Source organism: Drosophila biarmipes, chromosome 3R (genome assembly GCF_025231255.1).
Source record: "Drosophila biarmipes strain raj3 chromosome 3R, RU_DBia_V1.1, whole genome shotgun sequence".
Classification (NCBI taxonomy): Eukaryota; Metazoa; Arthropoda; class Insecta; order Diptera; family Drosophilidae; genus Drosophila; species Drosophila biarmipes.
In genome coordinates, this window is record NC_066616.1 from 16,933,741 (window position 1) to 16,951,752 (window position 18,012).

An 18,012-nucleotide genomic window follows, 5' to 3' on the forward strand; every position below is an offset into this window, starting at 1 on the left:
TACTTTATATTATATATATATATTTTTATGTATATTGAGTGTATAATCGATAATTTGTTGATACAGGTTCTAGTTCTTACTCGCATATCGTATAATGTAACTCGCAACACAATCAATCATTTAACCAATCCATCAATAATGCATGCAACGCTCAATTATTCGGGGGAGAACATATAGAGTGATAACTATGTACGACAGTCGCTCGTCTGTGGAGCGGTTATAACCATATTTGCTACTGATATAGACGGACTCAGAGCCCTTTCCTGCTTCAATCGGTCGTCCCTGGCGGCCCATCGATTTTGCCAGCGACCTCAACCTCAATCCCAACGTCAATCTCTCAATGTATCTAGCTAACGAACTCATATCAAATACAAGCAAGTGTGCCAATTCGAATGCATACCGTGGATAGTATGCATTTAGATAGTCTATTTTAATTTTAAAAGCTCAAAGGGGCGCAAGTCTCTCTCATCAGTTTTGTTTGGTTTTTGGTTCGGTTACTTTTCTGTGTGTTCCTCTTCATTATTTTTGATTTTCTTATCGTACCGTAAGTGTAAAAGGTTCGTCCTCTGCACCTGCGGGTGCCTCTGCCTGGCCAGAAAATATCACGGGAGTACTTTTGCTATATTACACGTAGGCTAATCCGTTAACCAAAGTGAGGGGTGCCAATCGATCGGGTGAACTTAGGGCCGAGTTGAGTCAAAGTTCCGAGAGAGCGCCTCCTTAGAGTAGCGCCGATCAGTGGATATAAGCCACTTAGCTGATGCGGATTATGCGTGTTAACGTATATTTATATAGGGATTTGTATTAATCTGCTAGCCCCCCTGCGGATCTCTATTGGCTGGGTGTGTGCATTGGAAGCCTGTAGAAGGGGTTGGCCAGATTGACCCGCGCCGCCGGCAGCAGTTCCGGATGTTCGGTCAGGGTGTCCGACAATGCGCTGAGCAGCACTCCTAAAAATAAAATGTATTGCATTAAACAGAGGAACTACTATTACATTCCTAGGGGCTTCCCCTTTTTCTTTCTCATCAGAAAATAAAAATATACACTATGTAATTGTCTTAAAAAAATTAAAACAACTAAAAAAACTCACATTATCATCACTAAGTATTTTTCCAAACAGAGGAATCGCTTTAAAATTCGTTTAAAGGGTTTCTTCTTTCTCATCACAAATCGAAATAAACATGATGTAATTGTCTTAAAAAAATGTCATTTCTCAAACAACTAAAAACACTGAAACACTTATCATAATTACATAACTACTAACATATGTCATGATCTAGAGGACTAAACAATTTTAAATTGATAAAATCATAATTATAGTTGTTCTTCAGTTCTTAAACACTAATAAAGTTAAGAGTTTACTCACTTAAAACTTTCTTCTGCAGGTCAATGGGTATAACACCCATGTTACCCTCGCGCTCTAGAAACTCGGTGAGCTTTTGCAGCTCCATTTGGGCCTCATCGGATCCATGGGAAAGCGACTGGGCAAACATTACCTTTAAAATTATAATAAAATTATAATAATATATAATAAACAAACAAACAAACGTATTTATGTGTCTCTGAATTACCTTTGCCAGCTTGTACAGGATCTCCTCCAGGGAGTATTCATTGTACAAGTACTCCACAATCTTAGCCCGACCCTCGTCATAGTCATTCAAATCTGGAAAATGGGATACAGTTCTATAATATATAATATATTATAATATTTCGAACTACCCACCTTGCTGTGCCTCGTTGTCCAGGACTTTCAGTTTGTTCCAGAAGGTGAAACTATCAAAATTCTTCGCGGGCAGGATTCCTGCGCCTCGGGCGTTTCCTGATTCGATACCGGATTCGTGGGCTTCTGGGAATGGCTTTTCTGTGGTCGTGCTTGTGGTTGTTGTGGTAGTAGTGGATGTAGTTGGGGGCGTGGTAATGGGTGGGCTGTGCCGCTTTAGCTGATTCTGGCGAACCTCCTCGGGGAAAATCCGATTGGCGTAGGACCGCTGCAAGAACTCTATTCCCAGCCGAATGTCCTGCAGGAATTTTAGGGCGCTCTCCCGGGTAATCTAAGAAATAGAAAAATAAAGAGCTTTGTAAATGACATTATGCCTTATTCCTTATTTGGCTAGGAAAGGGGTCAAAATATACATTTTGCCGAAGGTTATATTTACACCAATGCAGGTCTTTTTGAATAAATTTGGCCCAAAATTTTCTATATCCACTGGTTGCATAAAATTATCTGCGTTCTCACTAAACATTTTAATTGCTACATAGCTCAGCAAGTCAATCGTATTAGGCAACCGGTTCTCTAAAAATAAATTAGAAATGCTTGAATCGTGCTTCATTTATGTGTAGGTGTTTTCGTATTTCTCACACAATCCAGCAAATCGTAAATGCAAACAAAATAATTACACAAAACCAATAAAATATTACTAATCCTATGGGCAACCAAAAATAGGGGAGAACAATAAGTGTAAATATGTTTTCATTCATGAAATACTTTTTGTTTCGTTTTATTTCCGCGTAAAATGAATTAAAGCAAAGAAATCGCGTTATCACGTTACACAATATTACTAACCATAATAATATTTATATATATTGTTTCCGCTGTTTTGAATTAATAAAACCATTACAAAGTACAATAATGTTAGTGACCTCCAATTTGACCCCATGACATTCAACATTAATTGAGGCTTTGAAATAGCACAACAATAATTCAATATTTATTATTTATTTAAAAAATGTAAAAATAATTATACAAAGATTCAATGAAATATAATTTTAAACGATTGTGTATTTATAGTATATTTTTTACTTATCTGAAAAAAACCCTAGAGCAATAAACTTATTTTTAGTTATGAATGAAAAATTGTGCTGTATTTATAATACTATTTTTTGATATCGTACATGTATCCCCTACAGCAAAAAATTACGCAAAATTCTTTTAGTATTGCTAAGCTCATTGACGTTGAAAAACAAGTGAAAAAGTAAAAAGGCAGGCAGCGATTACACAAGAATGTGGCAATATTTGTAAGCTAAATAAAATCGTTTAGAACGCCTTTCAACTTTAGATATTAATGGAATTGCACAAAATTATTACAATATTTCTAACTCTAATAAAGTCTGCTTTCTATGTTGATAAGATAGTGAAGTGAAAAACAATGTTATCGCTGGATGTGGGATTTGCCCGCGAGCGGAATATAAAAGCTTTTGCTTCGGCGGTGGGAATCAGTTCACCTTCGACAATCGAGCAGAGAAGTTCTCTAAAGTGTAAACAAACAACTATCAGCAAAGCAGAGAATCCGAATATGGAAGCTCCACAGCAAGAAACCCGTAAATTTGGAATGTTCCACTGCGGTCATCGTAGGGATCACCATGAACATCATGAACACCACGGCCATCATGGTCATCATGGCCATCATGGTCATCATGGTCATCAGTGGCACTTCGGACCCCATTGGAATCACCCCGGAAGCCATCACCACCACCATCGCTCCCCACCGTTTGGCTGCCACCGCCACCACCATGAACCGCCAAAGTGCCATCAAAGTTTTGGACCTCCGCTCACAAAGCCCTATGGATTCAGCCATTACTACTACCAGGCGATGCAAGACTAAATGTGATGATGAAATTCGGCCCACAATTCTAAACGGGCGCAACAATTTATGAAACCCCAAAATTAGTCATCTGATGTGGTCTCTTCTTGAGTGGTAGTTCTTAGGTTAAATAAGAGTATTTAATAAAAACCAGCCCAAAAAACTGCATTACACTGTTTTACTATTTCATCTATCAAGGCTCAGACCTGTTTTATAAAATCTCTTATAGGCCACTTACCACCTTTCCCTCTACCAGTTCTTCCACAGCTTTTACCACAGCGGTCTCATCGCCAGTCCAAAAAATGTACTGAGCCATGTCGAACGACGAGTACTGGCCATTCGGGCTTCGCAGCAAGTTCTTGGCGGTCTGGAAAAATAGATTAAAATCAAATGGTATGAGAAATTTACTAAGCACAGGAACTTAAGGTGATGAGATCTTTGTGAGAAAAAAGTAAGTTTCTGTTGCACTAATGGATAGAATTTTAGATATTCGTTTTTCAAAGGTATTTCCCTAGAATATAACCAATTTGCTGCCAATTATAATTTCAGGAACTTTTTCAGAAGGCTGCCAATCAATTAATTTCGAGTCCTTGGTTTTTGCAATTGTATATAGTGCCAATATTTCAATGCTGAATGATTTATCTGTGATGAGTTATAAGAACCTTGGCCGTGATCTTGGGCGTGCTGGATCTTCGCTCCGTGGTCCGGGCCACCACATCGAAGACAATGTCTCCGATGGTCTCCTTGTTCGATTCGTGTTGATGTGGCTTGGACTTCGGCGGATTCAGGGCGGTCAGCTCGGTTTCGGCCACTTCGCCGACGGGATCCTCGGCCTCGACTGGTTCCCCGGCCACATCTGGAGCTGTTTCCGCTTCCGTTTCCGCGGCCTCTTTGGCTTCCGCTTCGGCTGGTGGCTGGTGGTCGGCTTCCGGCTCGGCTTCAGCCGGAGGAGCTGCCGTCGTAGTCGTGGTGGTGGTTGTGGTTGTGGTCGTGGTCGTTGGTAGCACCTCTGGATTTTGGCCAAAAGCTAGACGAGCCGCCCCGTAAAATGCCTGTTGGTTTTTGGGTGGTTTCGTAGATATACACTTGGATTTTGCAAAAGAGGATTTCGGACTTTACCAAGCGGCCTAAAGGACGATTTTGCAGCGGGATATTGGGGTTGGCCACTTACCTTGGCATGGGCCGTCGGCTCCACCACGGTTTTGATCTGCGTCTTTGGCTCCTCCAGTTGCGACCTTTCGCCCTCCTCCTTGGATGTGGCCGTGGTTGTGGTGGCCGAGGTGCTTGTGGTTGTTGTGGTCGAAATCAGAGGCGTGGCCACCTCCAACTGCCTCTCCAGGTCGGGCAGAATATTCGCATTAGGATTGGGTCCAGGCTCGGGAACGGCAGCCACCTCCTCGACGCTCTCCTTGGTGGTTGTGGTAGTGCGGGCGGTGCTTCCGTCGTGCTGCCGCTTGGCCACCACCGCTCCGGGCTCGTTTCGCAGCTGGTCAAGCTCGCTGACATCGTCCTCGATTTGGGGGAAAGCCGTGTCGCCGCTGCTTCGTTTGGAAGGATCTGGTTTGGCAAACGGTAAGTTATCCACCCCAGCGAATTAGGTGGATTTTAACAAAAATATACTACATATTGCAAAAAATGAGAGCTTATTCGTGAGTATGTAATGATGATGAAAGATAGCATTAAATATTAATATCCTCATAATATCAAATCAGCTTAGATCAACTCAAGCTAAAAAACATTTTTTAGGATGCCGTATATTTCTCTGAGGTTTTAAGGTATTCCTCTCTAACTTAATTATATTCTGATAACTAAAAAAAACTAGTATACCACGTATTTGCTTAAGAATATAAAATCCCAAAGAATTTTTGAAAAATATTTGACTTTTGAGTGTAATTTAAAAAAAGTGTCGCATACTTTTAGACCCATAAGATTACGTTTAAAATCGTTTTTAAAACCGTAGTGATTTTATAAACATCATGAAAGCACAATAAAATGTTCTATCTCGCTGCATGGTATGTGTATAAACTTCGGCGTTCTGCGCTCAAATCTCGGCCGGTTTGGAATGCAAATTAGCCATTTGGAGAGGGTAAACGATGGGGTCAAGGAGTGCGAGAGAGTGCGGTACTCACTGTAGATGTAGGGCAACAAAGCCGGATATGCCTGGGCCATGCAGATGCTGGCCAAGAGAAGGATGGCCAACAGATTCCTCGAAGCCATGTTGTTTTGGCCCAAAAACTGAAAGTGACACAAGGCGTAATTCATTGGATTAGCAGCCAAGATTCGATTACACCATAAAAGGGAACCCACGCACAAACACAGAGCAGGCCGAAAAGGAAGTGCAAAAACAAGCACAAACAACTTGGACTCTCACACACACACACAGCCACAGAGAGAGAGAGGGAGAAAGCACGCACATACATATGCAAATCACGCTAAAAATAACACAAGAAATCGATAAGACAACAACAAAGGCAGGCACAGTAAAGCAGTGGGAAATAATAAAACGCCAAGAAGCAGGCAACACAAAACAACATGCCAACTTTGATGCGAAAGCCAAACACACACAGTCACAGGCGGGCACACACACACGCACAGATACTTCGGGGCTCAAGTGTAAATTGAGTAAATTGGCCGCATGAGCGAATTATCGATGCATTCGGGGAGCACTTGAGCACGTTTGGGAATCCATCGAATTAAAGGGCCACCGGAGAATAGCTCAAGCCTCTGCACTTGCCCCTTTTAAAGCAAACCTCCCTCCCCTCCCCACACACACACACTCAACAAACAATGCACTTTATCGAACGAGCAAATCTCGCACGGAAGATAGTTCCCGCAAAACTGTGCTAACTTTTCTTATACTATAAATCTCGCCTCCGAAAATCGACAAAACTTTTGGTTAGCCCAAGTATGAGTTACCTCTTAGATTTCTGGTTATAAGAAAGCGAAGACGCGTCTGCTGCGCTCGAGGAAAGAAAGTATTCTAAGCCGAACACCGTTAGGAAACGGTGGCCACATACCCAAAGCTCTCTCTCGCTCTCTCTTGGCCAAATTAAAGCTGCCAAAGCTGTGCTCTTAAAGAGAGGAAAGGACCTGCCTTGCCGTTAGTATTTGAAAATTGTAAATATAAACATTATGGTTGCATTTGGAATTTCCTGCTCGGAAATAAAGATTTTTACTTTGAAAACTAATAAGGTAAGCTTATAAATTATTATATATAACGTCTTTTTCAACGAGCAATTATTCCTGTTCTGGCTAAGGCCAGAAAATATTATTTTTGGAACGGTATATTCTGTTATCTAAAAAATTTGCTTAAAATATATATATATATATATTTATATAGGAAATAAGGATTCGTTTTAAGCAGGAGGCAGTTGGTACGATCAATGCCTATCCCAACATTCTGGTGCTTCTGCAATTGGTATTAGATAACAATTATACGGCACAGAATAAAGAACACCGCGTATTTTCAGCTCACATCATCGACGATCATCATTGTATTTTAAACGTTTGCTGTTTTGGATAAACCTATTGATTTTCTTTAGTCTTCGGTACAACCTTCATGAAATTCGAGCTGCTAAAGGTTTGCTTGTGTCCGACTACTTTCTATTTGACCTTGCACTTCCTGACATTGATGCCCATTTATCGAGAACAAAAATATTCAATAACTTTTTCATCAAGAATTTATGCTACATATTTTAAAATTTAAAAAATTCCGACGATGAGCAATAATTTAATTACTATTTTCGGACTCTCGCAACCACAATTACTCAACACAATATATTGTAAGTAACGAATAAATAGCAGCGCAATAACTACGAAAACACCAGTTTTATTTTAAACCTTTTCGAATCAACATGTTCTTGGGAACCAAAGGGTACATTTTGCTTCTGCTGCAGGCTGTTCTTCTGCCACATTCAAATGGAAATACTATATATCCTCACTTTTGCCAAATGAGTAAGTTTAAAATATTATTTTATAAAATAAACTTATAAACCCCTCGTATTTCATTTGATCCACTTATAAAACATTTTGGTTTTAAATACAATTTAAGTAAGAAAAAATGCCCTGACTCTGTTTGTCTTACATTTGAACTGCAAATTTTGTGTATAAAGTTTTGGGCATATAAAGCTGCAAAATAATTCAACATTGTTAATCAAATTTTAGGATCGCACTATCCTGGATCCCACAATTCTTATTCACACTATCCTAAATCACACTATCCTGAATCACACAATCCTGGATCACACAATCCTGGATCACTCTATCCTCAATCACACTATCCTCAATCACACTATCCTCAATCACACTATCCTGAATCACTCTATCCTCAATCACACTATCCTGGATCACACAATCCTGGATCACACAATCCTGGATCACTCTATCCTCAATCACACTATCCTCAATCACACTATCCTGAATCACACAATCCTGGATCACACAATCCTGGATCACTCTATCCTCAATCACACTATCCTGAATCACACAATCCTGGATCACTCTATCCTCAATCACACTATCCTGGATCACACAATCCTGGATCACACTATCCTGAGAGTTGGACGCAACGAAAAGCAACAACAACCACAAAATGTAGAGCTGATGAGGAATGTAAAAGTCTAACAACGTGTTCCGGCTTGAGTGCAACTGCAAAAGGCAGTGTTAAGGCCAGAAATGATATATTAAATGAAAGAAGGTGTTCCTCGATGAATACGGATTTTGTTTGCTGCCCGAAGCCAGGAAACTTTCTCCCAACAAAATCCTGCGGACAATCAGCTATTCGCACGTTCGGCAGAGAGGCCGGACCCAATGAGTTCCCTTGGATGGCCATGCTTTTGTATCCGAAAGGAAACGGACAATTGGAACCCGCGTGCGGGGGCTCCCTGATAAACCAGTGGTACGTCCTGACCGCAGGACACTGTTTCAAAGGCAGTGGAAATGAAGGCAAAGGCAATCCTAAAAGGGTGCGCCTGGGCGCACACTACACGGACCCCAATATTTACCCTGATCCCGATATTCGACCTAATTTTGAAACCGACGTGGCTCAGATAAAAAGGCATGAAAAATTCTTCCATAAGAGTGCATATAGGAACGACATCGCCCTGCTGCGACTCCAAATGCCAGTACGGTGAGTATTGAGTCCTAGATTAACTTCTTCCATCATTTTAATAGTAAATTTAATAGCTAATTTTTTCACGCCGGTGATTCATTTCTATCTACTTAGTTATTCGATGGCAATCGGACCAATTTGTCTTCCGACCTATGAAGCAGCACCTTATAGTCGTATTTTCGAAACAGCCGGCTGGGGAAACGGAAGTACAGTGTTGGTGCGCAAATTCCTTCAGGAAAATCGTCCAGGGAGTCAAAAATGTAATCAAAATGCTTTTCACCAAGATACCCAAATCTGTGCCGGTGGTCAGGATGGAAATTACACCTGTAAAGGTGATTCTGGAGGTCCCCTGATGGACACCACAAGTCCATCGCGAGTCATTTTAGCCGGCATCATATCCTACGGATCTCGGGAGTGCGGACAGAAATCAAAGGCATCTTTTTTCATGAACACACGAGCATATCTTAAATGGATACAAGAAAAATTGACAAAATAGAAGAAGTGAAAACATGAAAACTAGAACAACAAGTAACAAGTGTTCTGTACTTATGTATAATAATATAGCATAAACACACATACCAAGCCCGAAAACCCATTCTGCGGTTTCTTACATTTTATTGGCAGAAAAATTAGATTAACAGGGGACTATCACTAACTGCATCCTGGAAAGGGCTCGGTGCGATTTTTGCGCAATATGAACTGGATTTTTCGGTTCATGTCTTCATTGTAGATGGCCTTGCACTTCTCGAAATTTATGCGGCGACGCACCTAAAATAAGTTAAAAGCAATATGAGCCAATAGCCGAAAATCGCATTTTGACTCCCACCTGATAGGGCTTTTCGTAGAATCGCGTGCGGCGGAATTGGTCGAGTAGCTCCTCCTTGCCCAGAACGCGGTTCAGCAGGCGACACGCCTCCTCCACATTGTTGTTTTGCACCAACACAGTGCGGGCCAGAAATTGCACGTGTCTCATTTGGGCGGCCGGATTTTATTTCATAAAATGGAATAAAATTGCTTATGTTTATTAAATAATCAAGTACGAGCAGTGTGCCCGTGCTGTCTAAGAAAGACCCCGAATACGGTCTCACAAAAATGTTGGGAAAGTTAGCCGAGACACCCTCATGACATTCGCATGTGATCGTTATTTTCGTAATTTTTATTCTCTCTATCGATATGCCTGTTTTTAATATCCAATGTATAAAATATTATTCACCCGAAATTATCGGTATTTTTTAAGTTAAATCAATGCATTCACTTTTGGTTACTATTAGGAAAAAAGAACAAAACGAATTTTAGTACTCAAATTTAAAACCATTGAACACGTATGTGACTTAAAGACCTAAACAATGAAACTTTGGTTCTTAAACATATAGTTTTGTACATTTCTGAAACGCGAAGCTGCATTGCAGGGACAATACATATTGAAAAAATGTCGGTACTGAAATAGTTTACAATTTACAATTATAAACTAATCATTTCAGTACAAAACACCCTTTTATGTGATGTAAAATTTTTTAAAAAATACTAAGATGGAAGTATTTATTGTTATTTCAAATATCGTTACTTTGATACTTTTTTGGAATTGGTACTTTTTGTCTCAATATTTCTGAATCTTACGTCTTTTTTTCACTGCTATTTCAATGAACACAGCTGCAGATAAAAAAATGTAAATCTAAATCTAAAATCTAACAGTGACACTTACGTTTTCGGTCACTACATTTCCGATAGATATCACGGTATTTTAAATTTTCGATACTTGGCGTTCTCGGGCATTCTCTCGTTCCCCCATTCTCTCGTTCCGCACTCTCGTTCCCGCATTCTGCCATTCTCACATCCCATTTTTTTCTAGCGTGGCGACAAGTAAGCTGTGGAAAAGCGTTCGTTCGAGTTAAAATTATTGTGAAAGTGTAACCTCGAGGAACCCGGTTGCGAAGTCTCCATTTGCCCCAGACACGACACGACACGAGGAAAGGTGAGTGGCGCTGCGCTGGGCCGACTCCGTCTCCGCCTGAATTTGCACATTTCGCCTGGCACATTGCAAATGCGCTGGCCCGCGGCTTGTGTGTGTGTGTGTGTGTGTGCACTTGGTAGACACACTTTCCTTCGCTGCGTTCTTTTCCCCACCGTTAAGTAATCAGCGAGGCTGGTTTTCGCCAGGGATCTGCCCTTGGTTCTTGGCCCTAGACTTGCAAAATCGATGGCCCCGGCTGTGCGCCGCCTTTGTTCAATCGGATTACTCTGACGCAGCGTCTTGCGCGGCGGCACATGTTGGTACCCACACACCAGCGCCCCTCAGCGCACAAACACATGCAAGCCGCTTTTCTTGGCCGAAGGCGCAGTTGATTTGGCCATTGATTGCTAAATCGATGGCAGACTCTTGCATTGATTTCCATTTTATTTTCGACACCTTGCCCTTTCCCCCTGTCTGCCCTTCTCTCGCCCGTTTCCCCATTATCGCGCTCCCTGCTTTGCGGTCGCCGTTCGCCAGACCAGGGCTGCATTGCGCCGACGAAAATTTCTAGAAACTGTGTATGGCTGCGTGCGCTAGAAAGAGAGCGCGGCGCGGGTGTGGGCCGCGGGGGGAGCTGAGGGAGAGAGAGAGAGCGTCAGCTGCTCGCCGAATTGAAATACGAAAAAGTTCTAGAAATCGGGCAGAAAACGTCGCAGTTCTTTTCGCAACACATGGCGGCGTTTCGACCTTGAAACCGGGGCTCTAGCTTCCGGGAAGGCCCCCCCCCATTCAATAGCCGCCCTCCGCCAATTTGCACTGAGAAAAAAGTGCGTTGAGTCGAGACGAGAGCTGAAGAAATCAATAAGCAATTGAAAAGTTCCCTAAAATCAACTATACCCCCTGAAAGTTTGTTTTTCTAGAATATTCAACCACATTATAACAAGTCGTGGGAGAAATTTCTCCATAACACTGATGAGTAATATAGAAATTCGCATACTAATGAACCAGAAATTCAGTTAGAGCGCATTTCCCAACCCCATAAACATCCCATCCAAAGCAAGATATCTAAAAAACAATTCGAATAGAGCTCAGATCATTTCTAGCTGCCATAGGAACCATAGTTGTTTTTTAAACTTCTGACTTCTCAATAGAAAAGCGGGGATTCTATGAGATATAAAGTTTATCATGTACTGTATACCAAACTATCGCTATCCCCTCCTGAATCCGCACTTACCTTGCCCCCACATAGTAACCCAACTATCCTCTGCTTTCAGTAAACAGCCAACAAGATGGTCAAAGAGACTGGATACTACGATCTGCTCGGCGTGAAGCCCAATGCCACGCCCGATGAGCTGAAGAAGGCCTACCGGAAGCTGGCCCTGAAGTACCATCCCGACAAGAACCCCAACGAGGGCGAGAAGTTCAAGGCCATCTCCCAGGCGTACGAGGTGCTCTCGGATGCGGACAAGCGCCAGATTTACGACGACGGTGGCGAGGCGGCCATCAAGAAGGGCGGCGCCGATTCCGGCGACTTCCGCAATCCGATGGACTTCTTTGAGAAGTTCTTCGGCGCCGGATTCGGAGGCGGCGGCGGTGGACGTCGGCGCGAGCGACGCGGCAAGGATGTGGTGCACCAGATGTCCGTGCAGCTGGAGGAGCTGTACAACGGAGCCACGCGCAAGCTGCAGCTGCAGAAGAACGTCATTTGCGACAAGTGCGAGGGTCGCGGCGGCAAGAAGGGCAGCATCGAGAAGTGCATGCAGTGCCGGGGCAACGGTGTGGAGACACGAGTGCAGCAGATCGCCCCCGGCATCATGCAGCACATCGAGCAGGTGTGCCGCAAGTGCGGCGGCACTGGCGAGACCATTCAGGAGAAGGATCGCTGCAAGAACTGCAGTGGCCGGAAAACGGTGCGGGAACGCAAGGTACTCGAGGTGCACATCGAGAAGGGAATGCGGGACGGCCAGAAGATCGTGTTCACGGGCGAGGGCGATCACGAGCCGGAATCTCAGCCGGGTGATATTATTATTCTGCTGGACGAGAAGGAGCACGCGACATTCGCGCACGCCGGACAGGATCTGATGATGAAGATGCCGCTGCAGCTGGTCGAGGCGCTCTGCGGATTCCAGCGAATCGTCAAAACGCTGGACGATCGCGATCTGATTGTGTCCACGCAGCCCGGCGAGGTCATCAGGCACGAGATGACCAAGTGCATTGCCGAGGAGGGTATGCCCATCTTCAAGAACCCCATGGAGAAGGGCACGCTGATCATCCAGTTCGAGGTCATCTTCCCGGAGGTGATGAATCCGTCGGTGGTGCCCACGCTGAAACAGTGCCTGCCGCCGGCGCCGGAGGTTGACATTCCAATCGATGCAGAGCAAACGGTTTTGGTGAGTACTTTGTACCGGAATTAAGAAAATAGGGGCAGAGCTCCGTGCATTCAATTCCGATTCCGACTATAGATATCACAGATGATCTCATAACAATGTTTCTATATTAATAACGCGATGTCATTAGGTATCGATAACATTCAGCTCTATTTGCTAATTTATCATTCATTTCTCGCAGGAGGACTTCGATCCCAAGCAACGCCGCCAGCAACACCAGCGCATGGCCTACGATGAGGACGATGGCGGCTATCAGGATGGTCCCCGTGTCCAGCAGTGCACATCGAGTTAAGCGCCCCGCTGCGTGCTGCACCCCTGGAGCCACACAACCCCAATAATACCCCCAATCAACCAGCAGTAATAATATGCAAACCAGCTCCCGGAACACTGTAACTGCGCTTGCAATGGCCGAAGAACTCCCAAAAGCACCCAAACACACCATCCCACACACACTAGGAGACCCAACCAGTCGAGATCTAAAGTTATTTCATGCAAGCTACGATATTTAGGTATAAATCAAAGGAACTTATCAGATATATGCACTATGTCTATAACGCGTGGTTGTTTGTAAACCGATGGGACATTTTTCTTTTCGTTTATGTTGCGTTGGATTATCAAAGAATCGAAATCGAAAACGGAAACTGAAACTAAAACTAAAAACTAAACTGAAATTGAAAATCAGCCGCCACTAGAAACCGTATCTAAAGTCCGCGCCAGCGAACGCGTCTAGGAACAAGTTTAAGTTATTTAATTCCAGCATAAATAAAAGCGTTAGTTTAAACGGATATAACAAATAAATAATTAATACACAATTTCAACCCAAACGCTGTTCTTTGTTCTTCCCGCTGTTCCAGTTCCTGAGGCCCCGGCTATCTGCCGATTTCATAATCGCTGCACAGTCATCTGGGGGATGAATCATGCTCCAAATGTCAATTGGAGATATCTTGAATTTGGATGGCACCTGTAGAAGTGCCTGGCGCGATTAAGTGGTGGCCACTTTTGGGTGAACTGCTATCTGGAATTAACTGTAGATAAAAGCGAACTGTGGATCGCTTTGAATACCACTTGCCTAGTTATCGTTACTTATATATCTGTTGCCCGAAATAATAAGTTGAATAAATAGTCACTATGAACCCGCCGCGCAAGTGGTTTAAAATGCATACAAAATTCTGTTTCATTCGAATTGAAAACCCTTTAAGTAAAACCCTTAAAACAACTATTTAAAAGGTCTTGTAAATTTATTTACAAAGTTGTAAGATGAACTCTAATGTTCTGTAGATGGTAGAAGCTAATGCGCAAAGTTCCGTAGGGCAGCCACCACGCCAGTGCCGTAGACCAGCTTCTCCTCCACGCGCTGCCACGCCTCCTGCTGCACCTTGGCCACACTGCGCAGCGCCTTGACCAACTCCGGCGACTCCGTCAGTCCGAGGCCGTGGGATCGCAGGAAGACACTCAGATAGGACTGAGCCAGCTCAAAGTTCAGGTTGGTGCCGAACATAAACTCGATGAGTTTGAGGAACTGCAGCATGGCGAGGAGAGTTCCTCCAGCCTCCGGGTGTAGCGACTTGATCTCGAAGTCGACCATCGAGGGACCCAGTTGGGTCAAGTGCGCCACAGCGGGAGCGAAATCCTGGCTGTCTGAGGTCTCCTCCAGCAGCTGGCCAAAGGCAGTTAGATTGTTGAGCGTGGAAGCCTTTCGGATGCGGGAGTTTTCCTCTTCCTTTTGCCCATTCTGCACATCGAAGCGCAGCTCTAGGCCCGAAACGGTGGGCAGGAAAAAGGGAGCCTGCTTGGGAGCCTTTGGTGGCGCCTTGGGCTTATTGCGTTGCTTGATGAGCTCCAAGTCCAATAGGTTCTGCCAGCGAGAGGCAGCCAATCCGGAAAGCGTTATCAACTCCTCGGACAGCTGGGCTGGAGTTTCGTACTTGGCATCGACTAGCTCGCCGAGCTTCGACTCGTCCTCATCGTCAATCTCCAGCTCCTGCATGCCGTCCTCCAGTTCCATGGCAACGCACACATTTGTGGGTAATCCCACATAGGGAGCCGGCTCCAGGGGATCGATGGAGCGCAGGGAAACCTGATTGAAGAGTGTCTTGTTTGCCCACAGGTAGATGCCCAGGAGGCCAACGTGCGCGGTGGCCAGAAAATTACCATTGGGCGACATGCTCAACGATATGCAAGGCGTCTGCACCCGGAAGTGATCCACCATGTAGGAGGAGGGTATGTCCCACACCTTGATCGTGGAGTCCATGGCGGCGGTGATCAGCCAGCGACTGTCCGGACTGAAGGTGAGGTCATTCAGTTTGGCCGTGTGACCGACGAACTTGCGGACAATCACCCGCGTGTGCATGTCCACCACATAGACCTTGAAAGTCTCGAGACCGATGGCCAGCATGGAGCTCTCGCGGTGCTGTCGCATTAGGGAAATGCCATCAGCCAGCCGTAGGACGGCCACCGGGGCCACGGGCTTTAACACTGGAGGAGGAGGAGAATTTGTTGAGATAATGTACTTCACGAACGAGATCATTCCTTACGCTTTCCTTTGAAGGGCCAGAATTTCAGCAGACCCTCCGAACAGCCAGAGATGACCGTCTGGTTGAGGTTGTCGCTGGCCAAGCCGCGCACTGCCATCTTGTGGCCCGGCGTGCCGTAGGTAGCTCGATGGAGGCCCGACTGGATATTGAAGCGCTCGATGTCGCCAGTGTTGTAGCCGATAATCACAAAGTTGCCGCAGTGCGTCAGCACGATGCAGGTGGTCTCGCTTCCGAAATCTGTGCGGTTTTTGTTCTGGAACTGCTTCGGCACCAGACGGTGTTGGCCCATGCGGTTCTTGTTGAACGACCAGGTGGTCGTCTGAATAATGCCAGCATGAATGGCGGCAATGTTGTCCCACTCCTTCTCGCGAGCCGTCTCCGAGGTGAACTCCAGGATGGGTGGCATGCCAAATTTGTCGAACTGGAAGCGATCTGCGGGGAATAGTTAGCTATTAAAAGGAACTGTCTAGGGTAAGCCATAAAAAACGTACTCTTCTTTTTAGTGGCAGCTGGGTTGTAGGTGGCTCTGCCCATGCTCTTGTTGAGCGACTCGGAGATGGTGGAGAATACCCTCATGGTGCTGTCCTCGCCGGAGGAGAGAATGGAGACGCCCGCGTGGCCGTGGAAGCGGATGCAGAGGGGCGGCTTTGTGTGGCCCTCGCGGATCCTCAGCTGTCTTGCCCCACCGTCCGGCATATCGAAGATGAACGTCTTCATGGAATTGTCTGGCGAGGTGGTGAATACCACGGGTTCGCTGGGCAGGCAAATGGCCGTGGTCACCGACTCCTCGTGCGCTTGCACCTGACCGGCTAACTTGCGCTCCTCCAGATTCCAGAAGGCCATGTAACCATTGCTGCAGGCCGACACAAGGATGGGCGGGCCATCGGTGCGGAAGGAGAGCTTGGTGACCTGACCCCAGTCTTGGTGGAACTTCATTAGCAACTCGTCGAACTTCAGGTTTACCAGAACGATGGCACCGTCTCCATGACCCACAGCCACGACGTCCAGAGCCGGGGCAGGTTCAATGCAGGTTATCCGGCTCTTGTGGTGGCTCAATGTGCACACCACGATGTTCTTCTTGATGTTCAGGATCTTGAGCTGCCCCTGCTGGGAGCCCAGCACGATTTTGTTGATGTACGTGGGCGGATGGGCCACCGCCGTGATCTGGAACTCCTCGGACCGGAAGGGCACCTCCAGATAGACATCCTCGGTGGGTATGTTCCACACCTTCAGCACATTGTCCCGATCGATGGCAATCAAACTGGTGCCAAAGGGCAGCAGAAGGTGGACATCCTTCTGGTGGCCACGGTAAACGTGCCTGATGTGTTTGCCCGCCCGCCAGGCGAAGATGCACTTGTTGCTCGCCGAGTACGTGTGCAGGCGATCGGTGGCCAGGGCCGTGATCTCGTCCGGATGCAGGCCGCTGACGTGCAGCAGCCGGAAGTGGTTGGCGGTGTACACCTGGAAGGATCTGCCGATGCAGGTGATCAGCAGCGTGTCCCGGCGACGCAGAATGTAGCGGGTGACCGCCGGAACATGGTTGCTCACGTAGCCGAGTGCTCGGTTGCGCCGGAAGATGCAGCTGCTCTCCTTGAACACGGACCTCCGCTCCTCCGACTCCGGCTTCTCATCCGCTCGCAGGTGCGTCATTGTGGCGTCTGTTCGTCCCGTTTCCTTGATTTTCTTCAATAAATCCTACGATTTCTGCAACATGCCGAAATGTTTACGGGCGAAACACGTGTGGAGCAGTGTGACCGCGGCGAAAAAATACCACTGGTCTGCTAAATATACCAAATTCAACCGTAGGAGTTTTTGTTAGGGGTGTTCGTAAGTCATAATTTCGGGGAAACCCACCAATTTCGTGGTGAGTTCCGTTTGAATTTTTGAAATACTCCTTTTTTGATTTTCTGTTTCTAAATGAATTAAAAAGCTTGTAAGCCAGAAATACTGGTTTTAATTAGGGAATCTTGCGTGTTCTCTTAAATGTTATTATTCAAAAGTTTTGAATTAAAACTTAGGTATTAAGGTAAAGTATTTAGAAATGTATATGAAATGATTCTCGGCTTAATGAATGGCATAGAATAATTTCACTATTTATTCTAAATAAATAAATGCTGCAACTTATAGAGATCATTTATAAGTAATTTAGAAACTTTTTTCTGTTCATTAAGGGTTAATTTCTTTATATTAAATTAAATGATCGTCAAAAATGGAATGCTCCTTGATCAGTTCATAGGAAATTTTGAAAATGCAAAACTTCCCGATTAGCCTTTGGAAAATTTAAGGAATTTGTGAAACCCAAACAGCCAATCGCCGACGATAAGCCATTAACCCAAAATAAACAATCAATGAGCAACACTTGAGATCAGCTAACCCAATAAGCGAACTCCAGATTGCACGAATGTGATTAGGAATATAGCAATATCTATGCCACTCAAAAGCGGCTTTC

The 18,012-nt window shown here is 44.9% G+C and overlaps 5 protein-coding genes across 8 annotated transcripts; 2 read left to right on the forward strand and 3 right to left on the reverse strand.

The window, feature by feature from the left end:
- On the reverse strand, window positions 1-6,559 carry LOC108031909 (mucin-5AC). Of its 3 annotated transcripts, XM_044092301.2 has the most exons (9): window positions 6,498-6,559; window positions 5,711-5,816; window positions 4,753-5,138; window positions 4,244-4,666; window positions 3,820-3,948; window positions 1,724-2,051; window positions 1,572-1,663; window positions 1,367-1,496; window positions 1-950 (listed from the first exon to the last, which is right to left on the reverse strand). In XM_044092301.2, exons 2-9 carry the CDS (start codon window positions 5,796-5,798, stop codon window positions 832-834), a joined length of 1,695 nt encoding a protein of 564 aa, XP_043948236.1. In that variant the 5' UTR covers window positions 5,799-5,816; window positions 6,498-6,559; the 3' UTR covers window positions 1-831. The 3 variants fall into 3 exon arrangements, with proteins under 3 accessions (XP_043948236.1, XP_016961166.1, XP_050744310.1); XM_017105677.3 differs by lacking the exon at window positions 6,498-6,559 and having other exon boundaries at window positions 4,244-4,633; XM_050888353.1 differs by lacking the exons at window positions 4,244-4,666; window positions 6,498-6,559.
- Window positions 5,898-9,257, forward strand: LOC108031042 (phenoloxidase-activating enzyme). Its single transcript, XM_050888400.1, has 4 exons — window positions 5,898-6,192; window positions 8,379-8,709; window positions 8,880-8,908; window positions 8,976-9,257. The coding sequence occupies exons 1-4, from the start codon at window positions 6,114-6,116 to the stop codon at window positions 9,185-9,187; spliced, it is 651 nt and encodes a 216-aa protein (XP_050744357.1). The 5' UTR covers window positions 5,898-6,113; the 3' UTR covers window positions 9,188-9,257.
- Window positions 9,258-9,286: 29 nt separating this feature from the next.
- Window positions 9,287-9,776, reverse strand: LOC108031241 (28S ribosomal protein S21, mitochondrial). Its single transcript, XM_017104476.3, has 2 exons — window positions 9,518-9,776; window positions 9,287-9,459 (listed from the first exon to the last, which is right to left on the reverse strand). Exons 1-2 carry the CDS (start codon window positions 9,662-9,664, stop codon window positions 9,343-9,345), a joined length of 264 nt encoding a protein of 87 aa, XP_016959965.1. The 5' UTR covers window positions 9,665-9,776; the 3' UTR covers window positions 9,287-9,342.
- Window positions 9,777-10,498: 722 nt separating this feature from the next.
- On the forward strand, window positions 10,499-13,847 carry LOC108031678 (dnaJ homolog subfamily A member 4). 2 transcript variants are annotated; one of them, XM_017105320.3, is made up of 3 exons: window positions 10,499-10,663; window positions 11,917-13,032; window positions 13,211-13,847. In XM_017105320.3, the coding sequence occupies exons 2-3, from the start codon at window positions 11,932-11,934 to the stop codon at window positions 13,319-13,321; spliced, it is 1,212 nt and encodes a 403-aa protein (XP_016960809.1). In that variant the 5' UTR covers window positions 10,499-10,663; window positions 11,917-11,931; the 3' UTR covers window positions 13,322-13,847. The 2 variants fall into 2 exon arrangements, with proteins under 2 accessions (XP_016960809.1, XP_050744311.1); XM_050888354.1 differs by lacking the exon at window positions 10,499-10,663 and adding an exon at window positions 11,338-11,469.
- Window positions 13,848-14,248: 401 nt separating this feature from the next.
- Window positions 14,249-17,316, reverse strand: LOC108031677 (WD repeat-containing protein 36). The gene is made up of 3 exons (XM_017105319.3): window positions 16,055-17,316; window positions 15,564-15,995; window positions 14,249-15,504 (listed from the first exon to the last, which is right to left on the reverse strand). The coding sequence occupies exons 1-3, from the start codon at window positions 17,211-17,213 to the stop codon at window positions 14,318-14,320; spliced, it is 2,778 nt and encodes a 925-aa protein (XP_016960808.1). The 5' UTR covers window positions 17,214-17,316; the 3' UTR covers window positions 14,249-14,317.
- Between the last annotated feature and the right edge of the window lie 696 nt (window positions 17,317-18,012).